This window comes from Lissotriton vulgaris, chromosome 1_1, assembly GCF_964263255.1.
Source record: "Lissotriton vulgaris chromosome 1_1, aLisVul1.2, whole genome shotgun sequence".
NCBI lineage: Eukaryota > Metazoa > Chordata > Amphibia > Caudata > Salamandridae > Lissotriton > Lissotriton vulgaris.
The window spans coordinates 833,104,353-833,125,036 of NC_141685.1; the positions used below are offsets into that span (position 1 = coordinate 833,104,353).

A 20,684-nucleotide genomic window follows, 5' to 3' on the forward strand; every position below is an offset into this window, starting at 1 on the left:
CCACTGCTGAAAGACCTTGCACCACCTCCTGATGGAGATGCCATTTGTGATCCAGGAGGCATCTTCGGCTGAGTTTGTCCACTCTGGCGTTCAGAGAACCCAAGTGTTGAAACACCAGGGAAATACCCTGACGTTCCAACCATGTCCAAAGAAGCAGGGCCTCTTGACAAAGGGTCCACGATCTCATCCAGCTCTTTTTGTTGCAATATCACATTGCGGTGGTGTTGTCCATGAACACCAGCGCTAGCCTTCCCTTGATTGAGGTTAGAAAGGCTTTCAATGCCAGTCAGATAGCCTGGAACTCCAATAGGTTGATGGGGAGTCCAGTTTCCGCTGGAGACTACCTCTCCCAGATGGCCACCCCAGCCCAGGGGTGACACATCTGTCACTACGGTCAGATCTGGCTGGGAAAGGAAGAGGGGTCTGCCGCTGACCCAATCGCTGTTTGTTAACCACCACTACAGATCTTTAGCACTACCTACGGAAATCTGGACCATGTCGGAGAATTTCCCTGATGCTGCGCCCACTGGAATATCAGGTGTCACTGCAGAGCCTGCATATGCATGTGGACAAGTTTCACCAGCAGGATGCAGGAGTCCATGAGGTGCAGTAGCCTCCGAGTCAGTCTCGCCGAAATCCAGGATGGAGGCTGAAACATCAGTATCATAGCCTGGATATCCTGAACTCGCAGTTCAGAAACTAGCCAGAAAATGCACTGTGTACAGAAAAGCTCAGATGAAAGGGACTGTGTGAGAAGGGGTCAGGTGTGACTTTGGCATGTTGATAGTGGACTGCAGCAAGTGAAGATCGGCTGTACTCTGGAGGTGGGAGACAACTGCCTGGATCGAGCCCGCCTTCCACAGCCAGTTGTCGAAATCGGGGAGACCGACACCCAGATCTCCATAGAGGAGCTGCAACCACCTTAGTGAACACCCGAGGGGAGCTGGTAAGGACAAAGGAGAGCACAGTGAACTGAAAGTGCATGTGGCCTACAGTGAACCACAAGTATCGTCTTTGGTTCTGGCAGGACAAGAATGTGGAAGTAAGCATTTTGCAAATCCAATGCTACCATCCAATCTCCTGGGTCCTGGGCAGACTGGACTTTAGCAAGAGTGAGCATTCTGAATTTCTCCTTTTTCATGAAGAATGATAGGTCTATGATAGGATGAAACCCTCCATCACCGGCATTTGCTGGTGATGGACACCACAGGGTTTACAACCAGACTTCCCCAGGGACATCCCTGCCACACCAGGAGAAAATGTCAAAATATGTTCGACAAAAAGGTCGAAAATTTTCAGTCAAAAGGTGACTGAGGGTAGATGTTATCCAGATCTGTGCTGACTGGTGCGGAAAGAATGGATGTCAGCGTGCTGGGGTGGCACCTATATAGGCATCGCACACGTCACTTCTGGCATGGACGATGCCATGTGGAGTAGAATGATGCAACTTATCGATGTTCAGGGGAACTGCTCACAAAACATTTCCAGATCCAGTCTGATGCCTGGAGATAATTCTAAGATAGGGAATATGCAGCTAGAAGTCTCTACCAAATATTACGACAGCTTCTGCAAGTTTGAGGTTTAAAAAACCAGAGCTAGATTTTATGCATGGTTGTGTCCAATTGTCACCGGGCACTACGCTAGGATCAATTACTCCCACTGATGAGCTTGCTTCATTCAAATGAGTCTCAATTGGACTATCAACTTCCCCAAGTCTGTCCTCCCAATTGTTTACACCCTCCGGAGCTTTAAGCCTTACTGAGGGAGGAGCCCCTTGAACCTGGATATCGAATTTAACCTTGTGCTCCGACTCCTTGATGACCGGCTTCTCAGGAGCAAAGAAGCAAAATTTGAGTTCAGGTCAAACATTTTCCTCCAGCGAACTAAGAGCCTCATATCTATTGGAGGTCAAAAATGCACAATTGTAGGGGCCTAGCGAATTCTCTGGTATCATCTGTGCTACCCCTCTAAAATGTGTTCTTGATTGATAAAAATGACCCAGCGGGAGGACATGATTAGCATCTTTACATACCCTAAGTGGGACTTCCCGGTCCAGGATAAGCCAAACCAAGCTCGAAGACCTGAAACATAGGACTACACAGTCTCCATCTAGGACCTTCTAAGATTGACCTACCCAAGCAACTCTTCTAAACATCTTGAACTCGGAAAAAAGATGGTTCCCAACCCCAGTCCTAGTATTCAAGAAATGAAGGGCCTTGTTTTTGAGTGAGGACCAGTGTTCCTGTTCTCGTGGTTGAAGTCTCGGGACATTAGCCAATACAATGGTATAGGGTGTTGCCTCAGTTGGCAGATGGAGAAAGACGTTTATCGACATATCCCCACCCTGACCTTGTGGTCTCCCCACAAGGCCCTTCGGGCCTTCTTTGTGTGTCAATGGACCGTTGTGTATAGAGTGAAGTAATGTGGTGGGTTTCAGGGGAATTACTAAAGGGGGGCGGGGGAAGGGGGGATGGGGGGGGGGGGGGGGGACAACAGCCGCAGCTTGCGGGGGTAGCCCAGATAGATTTTCCACCTGACTGACACCTATAACTTCAGGCTGGCTACTCCCAGAGTAAGAATGTGGAACTTTTAATTATATGCTGCTCAATTTTAGATAGTCTCTGGTCTATTGCAGCTAATTTAGACAAAGGGGGTCAATTAGGGCTAGCAGCTTGGCCTCCATTAGTTCTAAGAAATCATCTTGAGCCTCTAAGGTGTTTAGTTGTTGAGGCTCTAATAGGGTAGGATCTACACTAGCTGCACCCGCCTTGGTGTTGACGGGCTCGGCAGGTGGAGCAGAGATCCCTCCCTTCCCTAAAGCCACACTCTTTTTTTATCCTGTTTTGAGACCTGCAGTGCTGTCATTATTCAGAGTCTTTGAACGCTACCCAGGCTACAAAATTAGTTGGGTTAAGTCAATCCTGTATAAGACTGGTAGGTGGCCCCTAAAAGCGAAGATACCCCCGAGGGGTGGCTTCTACTACTTGGCAACTGAGATAACATGAGACCAAGTTAAATATATGGAGCTGAACAAGGAGCTAATATATCAGAAATTCTCATCAGACATATATTACCATAGACTCTTTCCCATTTGAATTATGGGGCAGGCCACTCTTCAAAATATTGTGCTGCCCTAATTCTTGTACGTACTCCAGAATTCCCCTTGGCTAGTGCCGGAGACTTTTGTTTACAACGGTGGATGAAGTGGTGCGTTCCTTTTTGTGTACCCTATGTAGATTGGTTTACAATGGTGGCATAGCACTGCCAGACTTAACAGCCGTCCTAGCGTATTATTGGGTGGCCCAGCTGCAAGAGATTAATAAATGGTGCTAGGCACCCAGCGATTAATTGACACTTAATGGAAAGAAAATCTCATCTACGCTATATTTATGGAGGCTCTGGTAGACCCTCTTTGCCGAGCGCAACAAGGTAATCTCTAGAGGCCTGGGACAAGACTACAGCTGATGCGCGTTTGAGGGGAAAGTCAAATAAAGGGTCTCTCCTGGGGTGGGTGGTAGATTGGGAGAGTTTGGGCAGCTCACTGGTGGCATGTCATGGGACCTCATATGCATTTTTTAACCATGGGGACTTAGCCGGAAGGAAGGGTATGGAATACTCTCAAGACCTACAGGAGGAGTTTGAATTTAGAGATGCACAACTGTCCCGATTACTACAAGTCGGGGATGCGCTGCCTGATGTAGGGGTAACCTGGGATGTGCTGGAATATAGCCCTGTGGAAAGTAGGTTACTGTCTGAGATGATGTCCACGGTAATCTCGATTACATACCATATGCTAATAAATCATAGGCTGGACAGTATTCGGATCCGCCGGGAGTATTGAGAGGCTGATCTAGGCTCAATGGAAGACTGGGAGGCAGCCCTATTGCACCAGAGGGAGGCGGGAATAAAAACTAGCCTGAGGTTTATACAGTTGAAGGGTCTCCACAGGGTCTATTATCACAGACTACGGCTGTTTAAGATGGGCAGGGCCTAGACTCCCAATTGTTTTGGGGTGTGGGAAGGGAGAGGGCTCTTTCTTCCACACCAACTGGAGCTGTTCATACATGCACGTATTTTGGAGGAAGGTGACAAATGTGGGTTCTGCTCGGAGGTCACAGATAAACCGCACCCCCATTTTCTTATATTCACTATACCCAATGATCTAGATCTCCCCATGAAACAACTCCTTTTCTGAGCACCGGGTTTTGCACTGGCGAAGCAAGATATTGCAAAGGGATGAGGTAGCCGGGTACCTCCCACACTGAACCAATGGGTTGAGGGGATAAGGAGCTGTATGGAGGCAGAGAAGGTGTTGTGCCCAAAGAAATTAGACAGTTCAGAGCACATGGAAAAAAACGTTGGTTTGGGGTGAAATAAGATAGCCTCCTGTAGCCCCGGAGGGAGAGGTGGACAAGGAGAGGATTGTGGTTGTCAAAGGTGTCCGGCCATTGAGGTGGCACAACTGGGTTTCTAAAGAACTGTAGCAATGAAGCTCTTATGTTTACCGGCGATGTATGTGGACGCTATAAGAACAAGGCGTTATGTTCTTGCTTATTTTTTATTTATTTTCAGAGTTTTATATAGCGCGAACAAGATCTTTGCAGATATCAGAGCGCTTTACATAGAAGAGCACATGAGGGAACACAGTCAAATAGGTAGGTCGATAGTTCACAGAGTACAGAAGGGAACATGAGGGAACAAAGTCAAATACGTAAATCAGTAGATCATACAATACAAATAATACAATTGGGTGGCTGCAAAGCAGTCAAGTGGGTGATAAGACAGCTCGTACAAATAGATAAGTGGTCAAGCAAGTAATAAAGATCATCGCAGGGTGTTGATAGGGTTCGAGATAGTAGTACAGGTGAATTTAGCCATGAGGATAGCTTTTACTTCTTTTTTGAAGAGTGTAGTGGAAGAGAGAAGCCTGGTTTCGGGAGGGAGTGAGTTCCAAATCCTAGGCGCCATTCCTGAGAAAGAGCGCTTGTATGTTTTCTCCTTCCGGAATCTTCGAGGTTTCAACAGAAGATTGTTTGCGCCTCTCGTGTTTCTGGTTCCCCCAGAGATTGTCAATTTCTGAGCAAGGTAGCCGGGTGAGTTTAGGTGTACAGCCTTGTGTGTCATGCAGGCTATTTTCAAATGTATTCTGGCTTCAAACGGCAACCAATTCAAGGATTTCAAGTCAGGGGTGATGTGGGAGTGCTTTTTTGACCCCGTGATAAGTCTCGCTGCAGCATTTAGAGATGCTTTTAGTGGTGCAGTTGTAGTTAGTGGGAGTCCGCAGAGGGAGGTGATGCCGTATTCAATTCGTGGGATGACTAGTGTTTGCACCGCTGTTTGGAAGTCTTTGGCTGGGAGGTAGGGTTTAAGTTTCCTCAAAGTATTGATCTGGAAGTTCGCTCCCTTAGTAGCTTTGCTGACATGTTGCTGCATGTTGAGATTGGTGTCGAGTGTTATGCCTAAAGATTTTGCTGATTCCACGATGGTGGGTTGGACATTGAGTGCGGTTAGGAGTTTAAGCCAATGTTGAGTGGTGGTTATCTTCGATGGAGGTGCGATCAGAAGGAACTCTGTTTTCAGGGCATTGAGTTTGAGGTGATTGTCGGCAAGCCAGGATTGGGTGCATCTGATCGTTGAGTTCAGGAGCAGGATGTCATTGGGAGATTGCAGTTTGAGGTAGAGTTGGGTGTCATCGGCATACATGTGAAAGTGTACATTGGATTCTTGTAGCAGAGTGGTGAGCGGTTCCATGACTAGGTTGAACAAGGTTGGGGATAGAGAAGATCCTTGGGGGACGCCTAGCGTTACAGGTACTGGCGTGGACATCAGGTTGTTGCTCTTGAATTTCTGCGTCCTGTTGCGGAGAAAGGAAGTGAACCATTTGAGGACAGTTCCAGATAAGCCCATTCTTTTGTTTAGTAGTTCTGTTAGATTCTCATGTTTAACGGTGTCGAATGCGGAGGAGAGATCGAGAAGGATGAGGAGGCAGGTATCATTTTGGTCTAGCATTTGAAGTGCGTCGTCAATTATGTGAGTCATAGCCGTTTCTGTGCTGTGTCCTGCTCGGAAACCTGATTGGTGAGGGTTGAGGAGATCGAATTGTTCAATGTGTTTAGTCAATTGTAGTTGTGCACATTTTTCCAGCAGTTTGGCGAGAGTGGGGATATTGGTGATGGGACGGTAGTTGTTGAGATCCGCGGGGTCGGCTGTTGGTTTCTTTAGTAGAGGTGTGACCTGACCAACTTTGAGGGAGTCAGGTATGCTTCCTTGTTGGAGAGAGCTGTTGATGATTTTAGTCCAGAGAGGGAGAATCAGTGGGGTAAAGTCTTTTACTGCGAAGGCAGGGAGGGGGTCCGTGAGGTGATTGGAAGGTTTCAGGGTGCTAAGTAATTTGCCAATTTCTTCTTCCGAATATGTGTCAAAGGTTGACCATGTCGCATTGTTTTTTGGTTCAACGGGTGCTGGGCATTTGGGTTTGGAGTAGAGGCTTGCGTCAGTGAGGAGATCGCTTTTTATTTTGTCGGTTTTTTGGGTAAAGAAGGCAGCGAAGTCTTCACATGAGGGTACCACACTCCCAGTGTTGAGTGGTTGTGGTGGCTCTTTGGATTGTGATTTGATTAGCTCAAACAGTTTTCTCGGGCGGTTCTTTGCTTGGTTAAGTTGGAGGCGGAAGAAGTCCGATTTTGAGCGTTTTATTTTCCTGAAGTAGGCGTTTCTCTTCTTCTTCAACTCTTTTAGGTGCACTGCAGAGGGGGCTGATCTCCAGGCCCGTTCTGCCATTCGCATGTCTCTTCTATCTTCGTTGAGACTCCCGTCGTACCATGGTTTGGAGATTTTAGTGGCGACTCTTTTTAGTTGCATAGGTGCAGCCTCATTGATTATCGAAGTCATAGTGTTGAGATAGTGGTCAGTCAAGGTTTGGACGTCCGAGGCGCCTGCAGGAGGGAGTAGGAGATTGCAGCTGTTAGGGGGCAGAGAGCCAGGGTTGAGCTTTTTCGTGTTTCTTTTCCAGACCTTGGGCTTGGAGAGCTGCACCGGGTTGACTTTGATTTTTTCGTTGATAAAGAATGTGATAATGTGGTGATCCGACCAGTCACAAGGTTGGATGGATTCAAGTTGGATAGATTGCTCCTTGGAGATGATCAGGTCGATGATGGAGCCTTTCTCATGGGTCGGACTGTTGCATATTTGGGTGAGGTTCAGGGCATCGAGGAAATTTTTTAGACTGTTTACCACTGCGTCGCTGCTGTCATTCCAGTGGAGGTTGAAGTCACCAAGGTATATTTGGGTGAGCTGGCGACCGGAATTGGTTGAGATCATATCCATGATTTGTTGGGAGAAGGTGAGGTTGTCCCTGGGTGGGTGGTATATGCTGTGCAGAGTGCATATCGGTTTGCCCTCACTGATGATGTTGAGGCAGATGTATTCACAGGATGTTGGGGATGGCAAGGATGTGGAATTGACTTTCTGAACAGAGAGGTTGTTTTTGTATATGCATGCGATTCCGCCACCTATTCGGCCTGTTCTGTCGTGCCTAATAATGTGGAAGTTGGGAGGAACCAGAATGTCCATTATGGGTGTCGAGGATTCAGTTAGCCACGTTTCAGTCAAGATGATTAGGTCTAGGTCCTGCGATAAGAGGAGTTCAGCAATGGCTGCTGAGTGTTTCGTCGCCGATCTGCAGTTGAGAAGCGCGCATTTGATGCGGGGTGTGTAGAGGGTGTTAGATTGTTCTAGCGAGAGAGGGACTTCTCTAAGGTTAGTGGGGATGGAGGCTCTGCTGTTTGATGTGGGTGGTCTAAGGGGATTTGGGTGTATCGTGGGAATGTTGCGGTGTGGGGTGCTTGTGTGAGTTTGGGGGGCTGGTTCATAGGAGCGGAGAAGGGTGAGTGTGTCGAGGTCAGAAGAAGAGTTGTGGGTGCGGCGAGGGCGATTGTTGCGATTAAGAGCTGGGATTGATGTCAGCTTGGGGCATAGCTGAGTGCGAGAGTTGGCCTGAGAGGTGGGGGACACATTTGGCGGGGAGGTGTGGACGTGTGAGGCGTTGCAGGGGCGATGCTGAGGACTACGGGAATTGCTGCGCCTATGAGCAGGGTTTGAAGCCTGGTGTGGGGCGTGGTGAGGGTGGGGGACCGCCGGGGGGGAAGGAGGTAGGCTGGGATGGGGGGTGGAGGTGGCTGGGTGGTGTGTAGGACATGTGGAGAGTCGTTCTTTGATGTCCTGGATGTCTTCTTTGATCTGAGTGAGGGTGGCCATGATGAGTTCCATCGTAAGGTAGGTGGTGGGGGTGAGGGTGGCAGTCAGGGGTGATTGGCTGGCCAGGGAGCTCGTGTGCAGGCGAGGGGGAGGGCTGGTGTTCAGGCAGGTCTGCGTTGTGTTGGAGCGTGGGATAGGGTTAGGGAGGTGAGAGGTTCTGGACTGTTGGGGAGTGGATGGGATAGGGAGGAAATTGATGTTATGGGCGGGGGCATTGGTGGTAGGCGTGGGGGACAGCGTGTAGGCTGGGAGACTGGTAGCTGTGTTGGAAGGAGGATAGTAGGGGCTGAGAGTAGGAGGGGGAGTGTGAGTGGAGATGATCCTGTTAATGGGAAGGGGCGTTAAATTAAGAGAGGGAGTACGTTCTGCGCAGTAGATTGGTGGGTAGTGAGGACTGAGAATGGGGGGGGATAAAAGGGGGGAATTGTCAGAATGCGTGTGATTCTGGTGCTGGAATAAGTTGGGAGTGTTAAGTGTGGGGATTGTGCTGTCGGCGCCGAGCGAGGTGTTAATGCCCGCTGTAGGTGTGGAAGGTGTGTTGAGGGTATGTGTGGAGGTCCGGACGTTGGTGGAACGGGCGGCGTATGAGGGGGAGCGATCTATGTCTGAGATGGGGTGCTGAGTTGGGTTAGTGTGGTTGTGGGTGGGGGATGGGAGGTCAGGGGTGGTAGGTGTGTCCCTGATTGAGAAGTATGCAGCTGAGAGGTCATGGTTGGTGGAATTGGGGTAGATATGCGTGTTTGTCCGTGACTTGGAGAGGTGTTCTTTGAAGGTGGGGAACATGTTGTCTAGCAGTTCCAGGTTCTTGTCTGTGGATTGTAATAGGACAATCCCGGTATTGTAAATAGTGATGGTGGCTCTGCCTGGAAAGACCCGGGACGGGGAGATGGAGAGAGTTTGGCTGTGTGCGGATTTTCTAGTCGAGGAGACGGTGAGTAGGGTGAAGAACGCTTTTCTCCATTGAGCTCTGCGTGTGGTGTGGAAGATGATATCGGTGTGCAGGGATCCATTAACCGGTGAGAAGTAGGTGTCAGCGAAGGGCTTTTCCGAGTGTGACCTAAGGAAGTTGTGTTTAAAGCGTTTGGCGGCTTTTTTGGTGAGTGATGGTGGATAAATGATTTTGTATGTATGTTTGCCGATGGGGTCCATGATGCGTTGCAGGATTAGGTGGGTATGGGAGGATGCAGTAGTGGACTATAATAGTACCAAAGTGCAGAAAGACAAGCTTGCAGAAACGGGCGCAAACAGTTGGAAACACAATGATAAGTCACAGTAAGCAAGATGTTATAAAAAGTGACACTAGTACTCAGCCAGCCTTTCCCGGCTATGAGAGTGAGCAGTAGGGCAAATACATACGGTAATTAGTAAGGTACAAGGTGTAATAATAGGCATAATACTGATAAAATATAAGGGTGGGGTACAATGGGTGAGTGCACTATACTATAGTTGATAATATTGATATTGGAGAGGATCCAGATACACAATTTACAAAACTCTAAATTCAAAAATCGAGGGTGACACTGATTGTCGGTTCAACTAGTGTGAGGTAGAGATCTGTGCATTTACCAATGTTCAGAATACAAGTGAAAGTGGTACTCGTGAGGGCTCCAAGATACGAGGTAATAGTCTGTGCGTACAGGTGTTCAAAACACCGATATAGGTGTGGTACTGCAATGATGTGTAAACACTCTTGCCTAAGTAAGGTAGTAATCTGAGTAATACAGATGTTTAGAGTAGAGCTAGAGCGTACTAATGCAGTGTTGGCAAACGCACTTTCCTGTATGAGGTAGCAATCTGTGTAGTACATACATTCAGATAAGGCTAAAATGGCAATATTGCACCAATATAATAATAGGTAGGCATTCTTTCATATATGAGGTAGTAATCAGGTCTAAACAAGTAATAAAACTATAGTGAGAGTATAATAATATATAGGCATAGGCCGGCATTCTGTTATACTAGTCTACAATACTATAATCCCATAGAGGCTGGAGACTAGACTAAGATGGCCGCCAAATAGTTCAGATCAGGCAAGTAGTCCTTTGTTTGTTGCTAAGCAGGCTGGGAGTAGGAGAGAATAGTCCTCTTTTTGCTGCTATGCTCTGAGCACCGGGGAAGAGATTCCACTTCCTGTTCAAGCAACCAGAGCTCAAGTCTGGCTGGGAGTCTTATCTCTATGTGGGGGAGTTGAGCTGAAGGGGCGCGTGGAAGATAGAAGGTATGGGGGATTTATTGTTACAGTTTTATGGCCCCCGCCATTTTGTACAGAGGAATAGAGTTTTTCAGTGAGTTAGGCTTTTCAAAAAGAGAGTCGGTGGGAGGGAAAAGTAAATACCTGAGTTTTGTGATTCAATCCCTCTTACCAGCAGAGTTAGACAGAAGCATTAAAGAAATCCATGGTTGACTTCCTACCCCTTCGTGGGTGTATGTGACTGGTCCTAGTTTGCTCCTTATGATTGTGAGCTGTGTTAGCTCTCACGGCTCCGCTTCGTGATCTAGTGACCCCCGTCGTGTGTGCCATCAACGTCCCTCCCTGCTCTCCCGACCGCTCGTGCTCCTCTGCTGCGGTGTGAGAGGGGGGGGGGGGGGGGGGGGGGGGGGTCGCCGTGACCCGGTGCTGCCTTTTCTGCCGTCGGGGCCGTGTCCGGTGCTTCTCCTGCCTTCGCCCTGGTGTCCGCTGCCCCGCTCTCATTCCTCTACTGTGGCGGTGGTGCAAGGGGTGAGGGGGCTCCGTTGTCTTGATCCGATGTTGTTGATGTTGTTGCCTCAGCCCCTTCGGTCCTGGGGTGTCCTCTGAGGTGTATCCTTGGTTCCCGAACCCCGCTTCAGTTCAGTTCGGGGGTGGGAGGAGACACTCCGGTGTGTGTTCTGTTCCTGGCTGCGTCCTGGGGTCCGATGCTCCGCTTTGTTCCTGGTGCCCTCTGCCCCGGTGTGATTCCTCTGCTGCGGCGGTGTTGCAGAGGGGGTGGGCAGGGCTCCGTTGTCGGCTGGCTCCTCGCTGCTCTCGGTGATCTCTTGTCGATGCCGGTGCAAGTGCACCGACCGGCGTCCTCAGCAGCAGGCAGGGGGATGTTCCGAGGTTGTTGTTGTTGCCCTCTTCGGTCCTGGGGTGTCCGCTGAGGTGTCTCCCTGGCTCCCGATCTCCGTGTCTGCCTTCCGTTCGGAGGAGGGAGGGGACACTCCGGTGTGCGCGTTCTGTTCTGTCCCCGGCTGTGGAGGAAATCGGGTGTCTCTTGCGACCGACCCGAGCCTCACTCCGCCTTGTTGTTGTTCCGCTATCCCAGCGCGTTCCTCCACGGACGTTGTGAAGCTGGCGGGTCGCAGCGGTGTCCAGAACAAGATTCCTGTTCCTGGGGAGGTCGATGGCTGCTGCTAACAGGGATATACCCACTTAAGGGATCCCAAGCACGGGGAGCTCCTTCGAGGAGCTCCTACCAGGCGGCCATCTTCGCTCACTGCTTGCTGTTAATTTTTTAGGTGTTGGACTTGGCCCTTTTTGAAGGGTCATCCCTAAACATTTTGCCGGTTTCCTAGCCTTTTTTCCCGACATGGTGTTGGTGGTTTTAGGCCTCTGGGCACTTTAGCACTGCTGTCCAAGTGGAAAGTGTGTGTGGTCTTCCGGTTAAATATGGTAAGATTGGTCTACACCTGTTTGGCTTATTTAATTTACCTGTCAGATCCTTGGAAAAGTGGTATCCCGTATACCCAGGGCTGGTAAATTAAATGCTGCTGGTGGGCTTGCAGAGCGGATTGTGCCACCCACCAAAGTAGCCTTTCAAACCTATCCCAGGCCTCTGCCATTGCAGGGCCTGTACGTGCAGTTTTACTGCCACTGTGAGGTGTCACCTTAAGAGTGTGCCATGTCGTGACCCCCCCTTTTACTACATGTCAGTCACTCCTAAGGTAGGCCCTAGCTAGCCCTATGGGCAGAGTACATAGTAAAAAAAAAGATAAGACGTGTACCTGAAGTCTGTGACATGTCCTGGTAGTGACAAAAAGCCATTTTGGCTTCTCACTACTGTGGGGCTGCCCTCCCATAGGAATACATTGGAGATTCCCTGATAAGTGTTTCAGTGGTAATTCCTGATATGGAAGACGCAGCGTGGCCAAGTTTGGAATAGTGATAATAAATGCTACACAATGGTGTGCACAGATTTCTTATACCCATTTTAGAAATGCCACTTTCAGAAGTTGGTATTTGTGTGCTATGTGTCTGCCTGCCTGATGTGAATTGCATGTCTGGCTTTTGAGTGACAGGGGCTGGTGTGGTGTGTGGCGTGTGGCTCCAGGAGGGGCAGAGTGAGTCAACGCTAGGCTGAATGGGACATCTGCATTTAGAGTGGTGAGAGGAGAAATCCACGGTTCCTGAATAGGATGGTGCCTGCCCTAATCCGCCCCTCTGTGGTGTGTCTGATGACGAGCCCCCACCTAACAATAAGGAAGAGGAGCCTGGTTAACAGAGTGCTCCAGAACCATTTGGGACTGTTTTTTCCCAAGCCCTGTGCTTTGTAGACAAAGGGGAAAAGTGGTATAAAGATAGGGCCCATAAAAAAGTATTGTTCCTGTACTTACTTGGGCTGGAGGGGACACACTGCCAGGAGGAACCGCCGTGGGACCCTGCTGCAGCTTCTTGGGGTCCCTGCATGCTGGCCAGCCTCGCTGCGCCCTGATGGGTGTCCCCAGCCCCAATGACATTTTATTCTTGGCCCAGCTTACCCCAGGCACTTGGAGGGGCTTAACGCCTCGGGAGCGCTATATTCTATTTACCCAAGATGAGAGCGAGGAGCTGGTAGCGTGCTGCTACAGTCATATAGAGGGAATCCAGACGTGGGGATTCCCCTGAGCTGACGGTGGCAGCAGGTGCACACCCCACATTTTGTGTTTACTAGCCGGTGCCCACCCTGCATTTTTGCTGCTTAGTGGGTACCCACCCCGTTTGTAAAGTTCCTTAAAAAGCAGGTGCCCACCCTGCATTGAACCGCGACCCGAAATGAGGAGCCGCCGCCTTTACCGCTGTGAGCGGCGAAAACAGGGAAGGCAGGCAAAGCTGCCTGGTTGTGGGCGGAGCTGTTCCAGGAAGGAGGGCGGGGGCCTACCCACCTCCGGAAGTGCCAGCGGATATCCAGGCAGGAGCCTACCCCGCGCTGGTGCCTGCCAAAGAAGAAGAGGAAAACAGAGACTGCGCTCCGCGAGACCCTCAGAATGGCGGGACCCCATCCAGCTGTTGTGGCCTGGTCCGCCGTAAAAGTCCCAGTGAGCGAGGCTGAAGGGGAGGAGACCGAGGGGAGGGGTTCGGCCGGAGCCTTGCGAGCCATTTCCGACTGCCCCAGTCTCTGAGAGGGAAGTGGGATGCGAGAGGCCAGAGGAGAGGGGCCTGGTCAGGGCACATTTTCGGTGCCTTCTCCCTCTGGTGTGCGAGGGGGCAGAGGAGTCGGGACGAGCCCCCAGTGAGTGGGGGCTGAAGTGGTGGTGCGCTGGTGGTGCCGATTGAGGGCACTAGAAGGAGCCCAGTAAAGGAGGCTCTCGAGGCACCTTGAGTGCCAGCGTATTTTCCCAGCTCCCCCACCGGTCAGTGGGCAGCTGCAACACTTGGGGCCATTTCTTTTTAGTCCCGGAGTGGGACCTGGGGGGATTTCCGTTTGGGAGCCCCAGTGGGGGCTCAGAAGGCACAGTGGGGCTGAGACAAATTCACCAGCTGCAACGTGAAAGAGAGTGGGCAATTGTAACGCTGTTGGTCATGCCTTTGGAGAGGAGGGAAATGGGTGAGAAGCACCCCAGGCCCCAGCGCAGTGCGCACTTTGTGTTTGCTGCTGAGGCAGCCAGGGGGCCTTTGTGAGGACCCCCTCAGAGCCCTGACTTTGCTGGACATAGGGCATTGGAGCCCTAGAAAAGGCCAGTTGGCCTGGGGTCAGTTTGAGGTGGGCCCTACTGGTATATGATGCATAATGTGGGCTATGCCTAAGGTGCTGTGTTACTGTGGTGCCCTGTTTAGGCTTATGATGCCTTTTGCGTAATGTGGCGATGGTCGTGATTTCTTGCCCCATGTCCTTTATGTGATGCCTGGGACAATTGCAACTGTTGCACCATGATTATTGCCTAATGTGTTTGGGCTGCTGAGGTCCTAATGCGTAATGTGTTTATGCTTAGGAGGGTGAGTAATCAACTTGGGGGGGAGGAGGAATGGTTGTCCATTCAGTTCCCCCTTTTATTACTAAAGTGATCAAGTGGTGGAATGGACACTTGTAGCTACTCAACCGTTGGTTGGCATGGATCATCCTCATAAACGCTATGTTTTTCGATGCGGTATATGTGGGGCGGAGTACAAAAATATGCTTAGGAGGGTGTCGAATGTGAAAATGCTTAAGTCATTATGGTGCCAGTAGTTACTGATTGTTTTAAAGTTACTTACCTGTTCTGATTGTTCTGACTGTGGCCCGATAGACCTATTCCTGTATATAGTCCCCTGTGAATATTGCCTAGTGCCAGTTGGCACAGTGTAAATGTGTCATTATGTTTCTAATGTGTTTATGATAATACAAAGCCTATTTTTGACGTAACCTTCTGTGGAGTCACTTTTGGGGTGTGTCTAGTGTGTAGCTGCTGTGTGTGTGTGTGTGTTGAGCAAATGCTTTACACATTGCCTCGGTGATAAGCCTGACTGCTCTTGCCAAGCTACCAAGGGGGTGAGCAGGGGTTATCATCAGTGTGTAACTACCCTGCCCTGACTAGAGTGGTGGTTTCTGCCTGGCTTTGGCGCAAGCCTTAGCAAACCAGAAATCCCATTTCTATCAGCAGGTGTTGCTCCAATGGAAAAAAAAAAACTGTTTAAAAACATTATATAAAAAAGGGTGCACAAGGCCGATCAGGTGGACCAATTCTCCACTAATACCACAATGGATTATCCTTTGGATAGAGTTCCAATAAATGTGTGAAAATTGCTAGTTTAGGACGTTATTCTAATGTTCCTTTTTCCTGAAAATATGCATACTCCTCAACGGATTGTAAGTTGATAATGGGGTAAAAAGTCTTCTTCAAAAGAATGCTGGGATGTGGAACAGTCTGTCTGGTCTGCAACCATGTCAGGTTTTCCGGCTAACCACTGACTACATAAAAGATTTTTATGTAGTTGCATTGTGATTGTGGTCCTCAATGAATGATGTTGAAACCTAGTTTTGAACTGTGTTTTTCTCCATAAAGTCTGGTTTAGGTTTCAGCACCATCCCTTATTCAATAGCAACACGTTGTCCCCATAAAAAAATGCACACAGGACAAGAGGCATTAGAGTAAATATTTGGCACGTACCTTCCTGCAGTGGCTGTAAATGTATCCTTCCACATCAACACTGACTGCACTTGTGCATTCATCTAAAATGGCAAACTGAGGTTTATGATAGAAAAGCCTTGCCATCTAAAATCAAAACACAATTCAGATCATTAATAGCCAGCACAGATGAAAAGATCATTCCATAAATGCAAGTGTTTGAAAAACTGGACAGAACAACATTGATACTAGCAGACTACAAATGGTATGGACATCTAAGGCAGGCAGAAAAGCACCTTTCTCCGTATAAAAACTGAAACACAGAAAAGTAGAGACAAAATGACTTATACGAGTGAAAAGTTATGGAAGAGCCAGGATTTAAGCCCAGAGACTTCACCAACAATGAAATGGAAAGATATCTAAGAGATAAGAACAAGGAGAGACAAAGAGCAACAGAAACTAAGTTAACAGAAAACAATTAGGTATGAAGGAGTTAAGAACGTAGTCAATTATTTTTGAAAAAACGACCACAACCTAAAATGTAAAGTAATGTACGTAATTATAAGAAAGGATAAAAAGTTACAAATCCAAGTAAGTCATTATCCACCAACGCAAACACTTCACTTCAACATGGCACGTCAATACATTTATTACAGCCCTTTTTTTTGTTCAACCAGAGCTACCATATGGCCAATTTTAGTATAAACAAAGGACAAAGGTGTCCAGTACAAAGTATTATAAATAATTAACGACTGACTATAACTTAATCAAAGAGTTATATGTCATGTACTATAAATACAAGTGATCTTGGAGAAAAACATCTTATGAGGTGTAGCACGGTTCTAGCTCAAAAACAATAATGAAATTAACATTTAAAATGTCAGCTTGTGATAGAGTATGACATCTTCAGTGTACTGGTGTCTGTAGATGCCAGTGGGATGTATCAGATCTTTCTCTGGCACCACATAAGACAGTGTTGGAACTGGCCCTTTTGCAGGTTTATCCCCAAACTTTTTGCCTTCCTTCTGTATATTTTCTGACCTGTTTTTGTTGGTTTTATGACTGGCCACTGCTGATCATTGCTAAAATGCATGTGCTCTCTCCTGTAAATCTACACCTGTTTGGCATATTTAATTTACCTGTAAGTCCTTTGTATAGTGGTATCCCATATAACCAGAGCCTGTAAACTAAATGCTACTAGTCGCCCTGCAGCGCTGCTTGCGCCACTCACAGAAGTAACCTTTCAATCCGGTCTCATGCCTCTGCTGGGCCTGCCTGTGCAGTTTACTGCTGCAGTGACGTGGCACTTATCAAGTGTTTGCCATGTCTGAAACTCCCCTCTTACTACACATAGGTCACCCCTAATGTAGGCTTTAAGTAGCCCTATGGGCATGGTGCTGTGTGTATAAAAGGTAGAACATGTGCCTTAGATGTGTGGCATGTCCGGGTACTGACAAACAGCCTATTTGGTTTCTTGCTTCTGTGAGGCTGCCCTCTCATTGGTTTTCGTTAGGAATTCCCAAATATGTGCTTCAGTGGTAATTTCTGATATGAAAGGGGTAGTGAGGCCATGTTTGGTATGTTTGGAATAGTAGTGATAAATCCTGCTTATTGGTGAAAGCGGATTTGTTATTACTATTTTGGAAATGCAACTTTTAGAAGTGGGCATTTGTGTGCTTATGATTCTTTGTGCCCTGCCTGGTTGTGTAGTCACCGTCTGGTTTAGACTGACAGGAGAAGGAGATGTGCATTCACTCTAGAGAGTCACAAGGGGGATTGAGGTGTGTCCTGCCTTTACTGGGTGAGTCAGCGCTGTGTTGAATAGACCTTGGCTCCATTTAGAGTGGTGGGAGGAGTTTCCCTGGAACCTGAAGAGGCCTGGTCTGCATTTAGAGTGTTAGGAGGAGTGCACCTGCACCTGAATAGGGCTGTGGCTGACTGTCACAATGCTGTCTCCGCCCCCCTGTAGTGTGTCTGGAGCCAGGGTTTGGGATTGAATGGGGGTGTTGTGCACTTCTGAAAGTTGTCTGAAGTGCACCCAGAACCAAAACGTTTTGACTATAAGTACAGGGGCTGTGTACCCTTAATTTTTGACACTGGTGGGACTTGTAAGCAGATGCTGCTGGCTCTACATGCTACCAGGGGACTGCTGGACTGCCAGGAGGAACCACCTTGGGACTTCATTACTCAGTAGAGCAGACCTGCTGCCCGTTGAGCAGAAATAAGTACTGCCACTCTGTGCTGGTGTGTCCTCAGTGCTTGCTGTCCTAGGAATGCTGTTTTGGCCCGGGTCTTTGCAAGCTGGAGCACATGGTGGATAACTTCACCTTTTGGTCAAACCTCTGGAATGCTGCTTGTGTCCTTAACTACTGGGGAAGTGGCCTTGCGCTCCCCCGGAAACTAGTCACTGTGAGCGCTGCCTGCTTCCGGCTTACAGTTTGCCTGAGTGAGGTCAAACCCCAAGACACTGTAGTGCCGGAGACCAGGGAAAGGTGAATGGGGTTGCATTGCCTGGCAACCGAGCAAGCAAAACCCAAGGAGCAGCCGAAGGAGGATGGCTGCACACCGCAGCCCTGCCGCTCTGAAAAGGCAGATTTCATAGAGCTGTAGCTGTGCCTGCTCTACGTGGTGCAGCTACGCGGGCTGCAGGAGAGGCAGAGTGAGATCAGAAGAGGTCTCCAGCATAGACACCCTCAGATACAGAGGACAGACTCGCACTGGGTGACGGGAGCTGCACTGAATGGTTGCGGGCAGGCCGCTCTGGTGAGTTCTGCCTACAGGGGACTCAGCAAGGTCTCCTTAGTGGCAGCAGGGCTTGTGAGGCCCCCACCCCTTTCCTTCCATGTCTGAATACCGAGGGGGCATGGTATCTTGTTGAGGAGTACCAGGAGAGCCTGCAAGAAGGCCCCCAGGTATATTTCTTTGGAGGTAAAAACGCTACATTGGTGTATGGAGCTGCTACGCACAATTGCAGGCAGCTGCCTGAGTGGCACATACCTGGGGGGCAGTTGTTGAAGTGGTGGGACCCAGAGTGGAACCTCGACAGAAGGCCCAGCTCGCTTGGAGAAACTTGCAACAGTTCCCCTTTCTTCATATTACCGCAAATTGAAGATTAGGAGCCCAGAATTTCCTGTGCCTCAGTTTCATTGGTGAATGAAATTCTTGTTATGTGATCCAGAACTACCATAATATACCGAATGCAAGTGCAGATGCGTTGCACCCTAGGTTGGGATGGGGAATCTTTTGTGAACCATGCCAGAATTGACAACTGTGATGATGATTTATGGATGGTACCACTGCTCCCTTTCATTTATGCTAAACTCTGAGGGATAAAAGATGTCCCCAGATAATTAAATATTTCACCTTCAGTGGTTATTGTTGGACACAACTTCACAAAGAATATGTGAATATAGAATATGTGAATATATATGTTGGACACATATATGTAAATAAGTCATCTATTTTTTTATGAAGTAAGTTTGTAATGAATGTATACACTCTCAATACGTTATTCTAAAGGACAGCACATCTTCGATATCCCTTGATTGAGGTGGACAAAGCTGTCTGGGAATATTCACTATTAAAAACTTTTTTTAAACGGTTAGGGCAGGCATACTTAAGATGTTGTTCAGCTGAAAACAATGTAGTGGTTGAATATATGCCTAAAAAGAATTATACAACTGGCTATGATGGGTTCTGTGCACAACATACAACGTCTTGACTTACAGTATATTGGAAACTGGCAGCATGTGCAGATAACGGAGGTTAAGTGAGACATGCTACCACTTGTTAACCCTCAAAGAAATGCCAGATGCAGAAATCTGCAAAGTAAACAGTTTCTCAAATGGATCTTATTCCCATAACCCATTCCGGTCAGCCACACATTTGTATGGTAAAACCAAACATGACAATACTGGGATTTTACCAATTTATAACGGAATAGAAGCTTGCCCAGGTACCCATTAAGGAGAAGGTGGAGGATGAGGGTCTTGGAAAGGTCAATCTATGCATATTTTTCTGTTCAAATCTATTAAAAACAGAAAACTAGAAGCAATTACTAAGATCAGTATTGCAAAATGCTTCCACATCTAGACCAAAACTCTCGTCCTCCAAAGAGGGATGCTCATCTCACAGGAGCAGATATGATTGACAAGGTACCCATCAGTGGTTAAAATAATAGTGTAGAGATGAGGACTAATCCTTATCACCAAATAACAAAAAACAAATTAAAAATTGTCTTACGAGATTCATTATTTGAATGCTTTTCTAAAAAAAGTCTAATTTGAATTTTGATGAAATTATCTGGTTACAGATGAGGATGATGTGAAACAACACACATGTATTTGCATTGTCTCATCACAAATATAATAAAACTTAAAAGTGCAGGTAGAACAGTGCTTACTGCAGGAAGCATTAAAGTTTAGAAAAAAGAAAGTGTTGAACTAAATGTCTGACATTTACTAAACTTAAATGAAGAGCACAAAAAAAGTCAGTTAAATCCTCTGGAGCGCTTATGTATTCAGATCAAGATACTGTCTTAGTATATTTAGGTTTGTCAACGTTTTGTCCCTTTCAGGCATTTGGCAAAGGGTCTTGTCAGGAAGATAACAACTGTTTGCCTTAATCAGATGTGTGATTATAAAATTGATCTTGCATTAAGACTTAAATGGGGTAAACCGAATCAACTTCTGGAATTGTATCTAGGGTTTGTTTAGTGCATTTGTCTGGCACTCGTCGACCCGGCGGTGTTAAGCCATTACAGGAAACAGTGTTGTATTAACAAGGATAACTGGAGTTATAAGAGGCATAATGCTACATACTAATGCTTACAATGGAGTATCTCTATGCCTTGGAAAACGGTAAAAGAAATTAGTAATATTTGGCAAAGCTATTGATCACAGAACATTAGACAGTTTATTCTGTGTACACTGGATAAGGGAGGATGGTTAATGGGGCAGTCTGGATTTAGGTTCTTTCTAAAGGTGCATGTTGGAGTGAACATACTTGGATCAAGTGGTACAGAATTCAATGTGGAGTCTGCTTCTCTTGTAAGGACTGCTTTTGTGCCATGCCAGTTTTGCCATCCTGGAGCAAATACGTTTTGCTTCTCAGTCTTCTTTTTCTCTGAAAACCTTTAGTAGATTAACTAAGTACTCTAGGAGGTTTTC

General features: G+C 47.7%; 1 protein-coding gene across 1 annotated transcript in view; it reads right to left on the reverse strand.

Moving 5' to 3' along the window:
• ABCD3 (ATP binding cassette subfamily D member 3) overlaps positions 1 to 20,684 on the reverse strand; it is a 370,248-nt gene that overhangs the window by 39,717 nt on the left and 309,847 nt on the right. Inside the window, exon 21 of the mRNA XM_086957398.1 lies at positions 15,559 to 15,663. Within this exon, the coding sequence (XP_086813524.1) occupies positions 15,559 to 15,663 (105 nt within the window). The remainder of the gene's footprint in view (positions 1 to 15,558; positions 15,664 to 20,684) is intronic.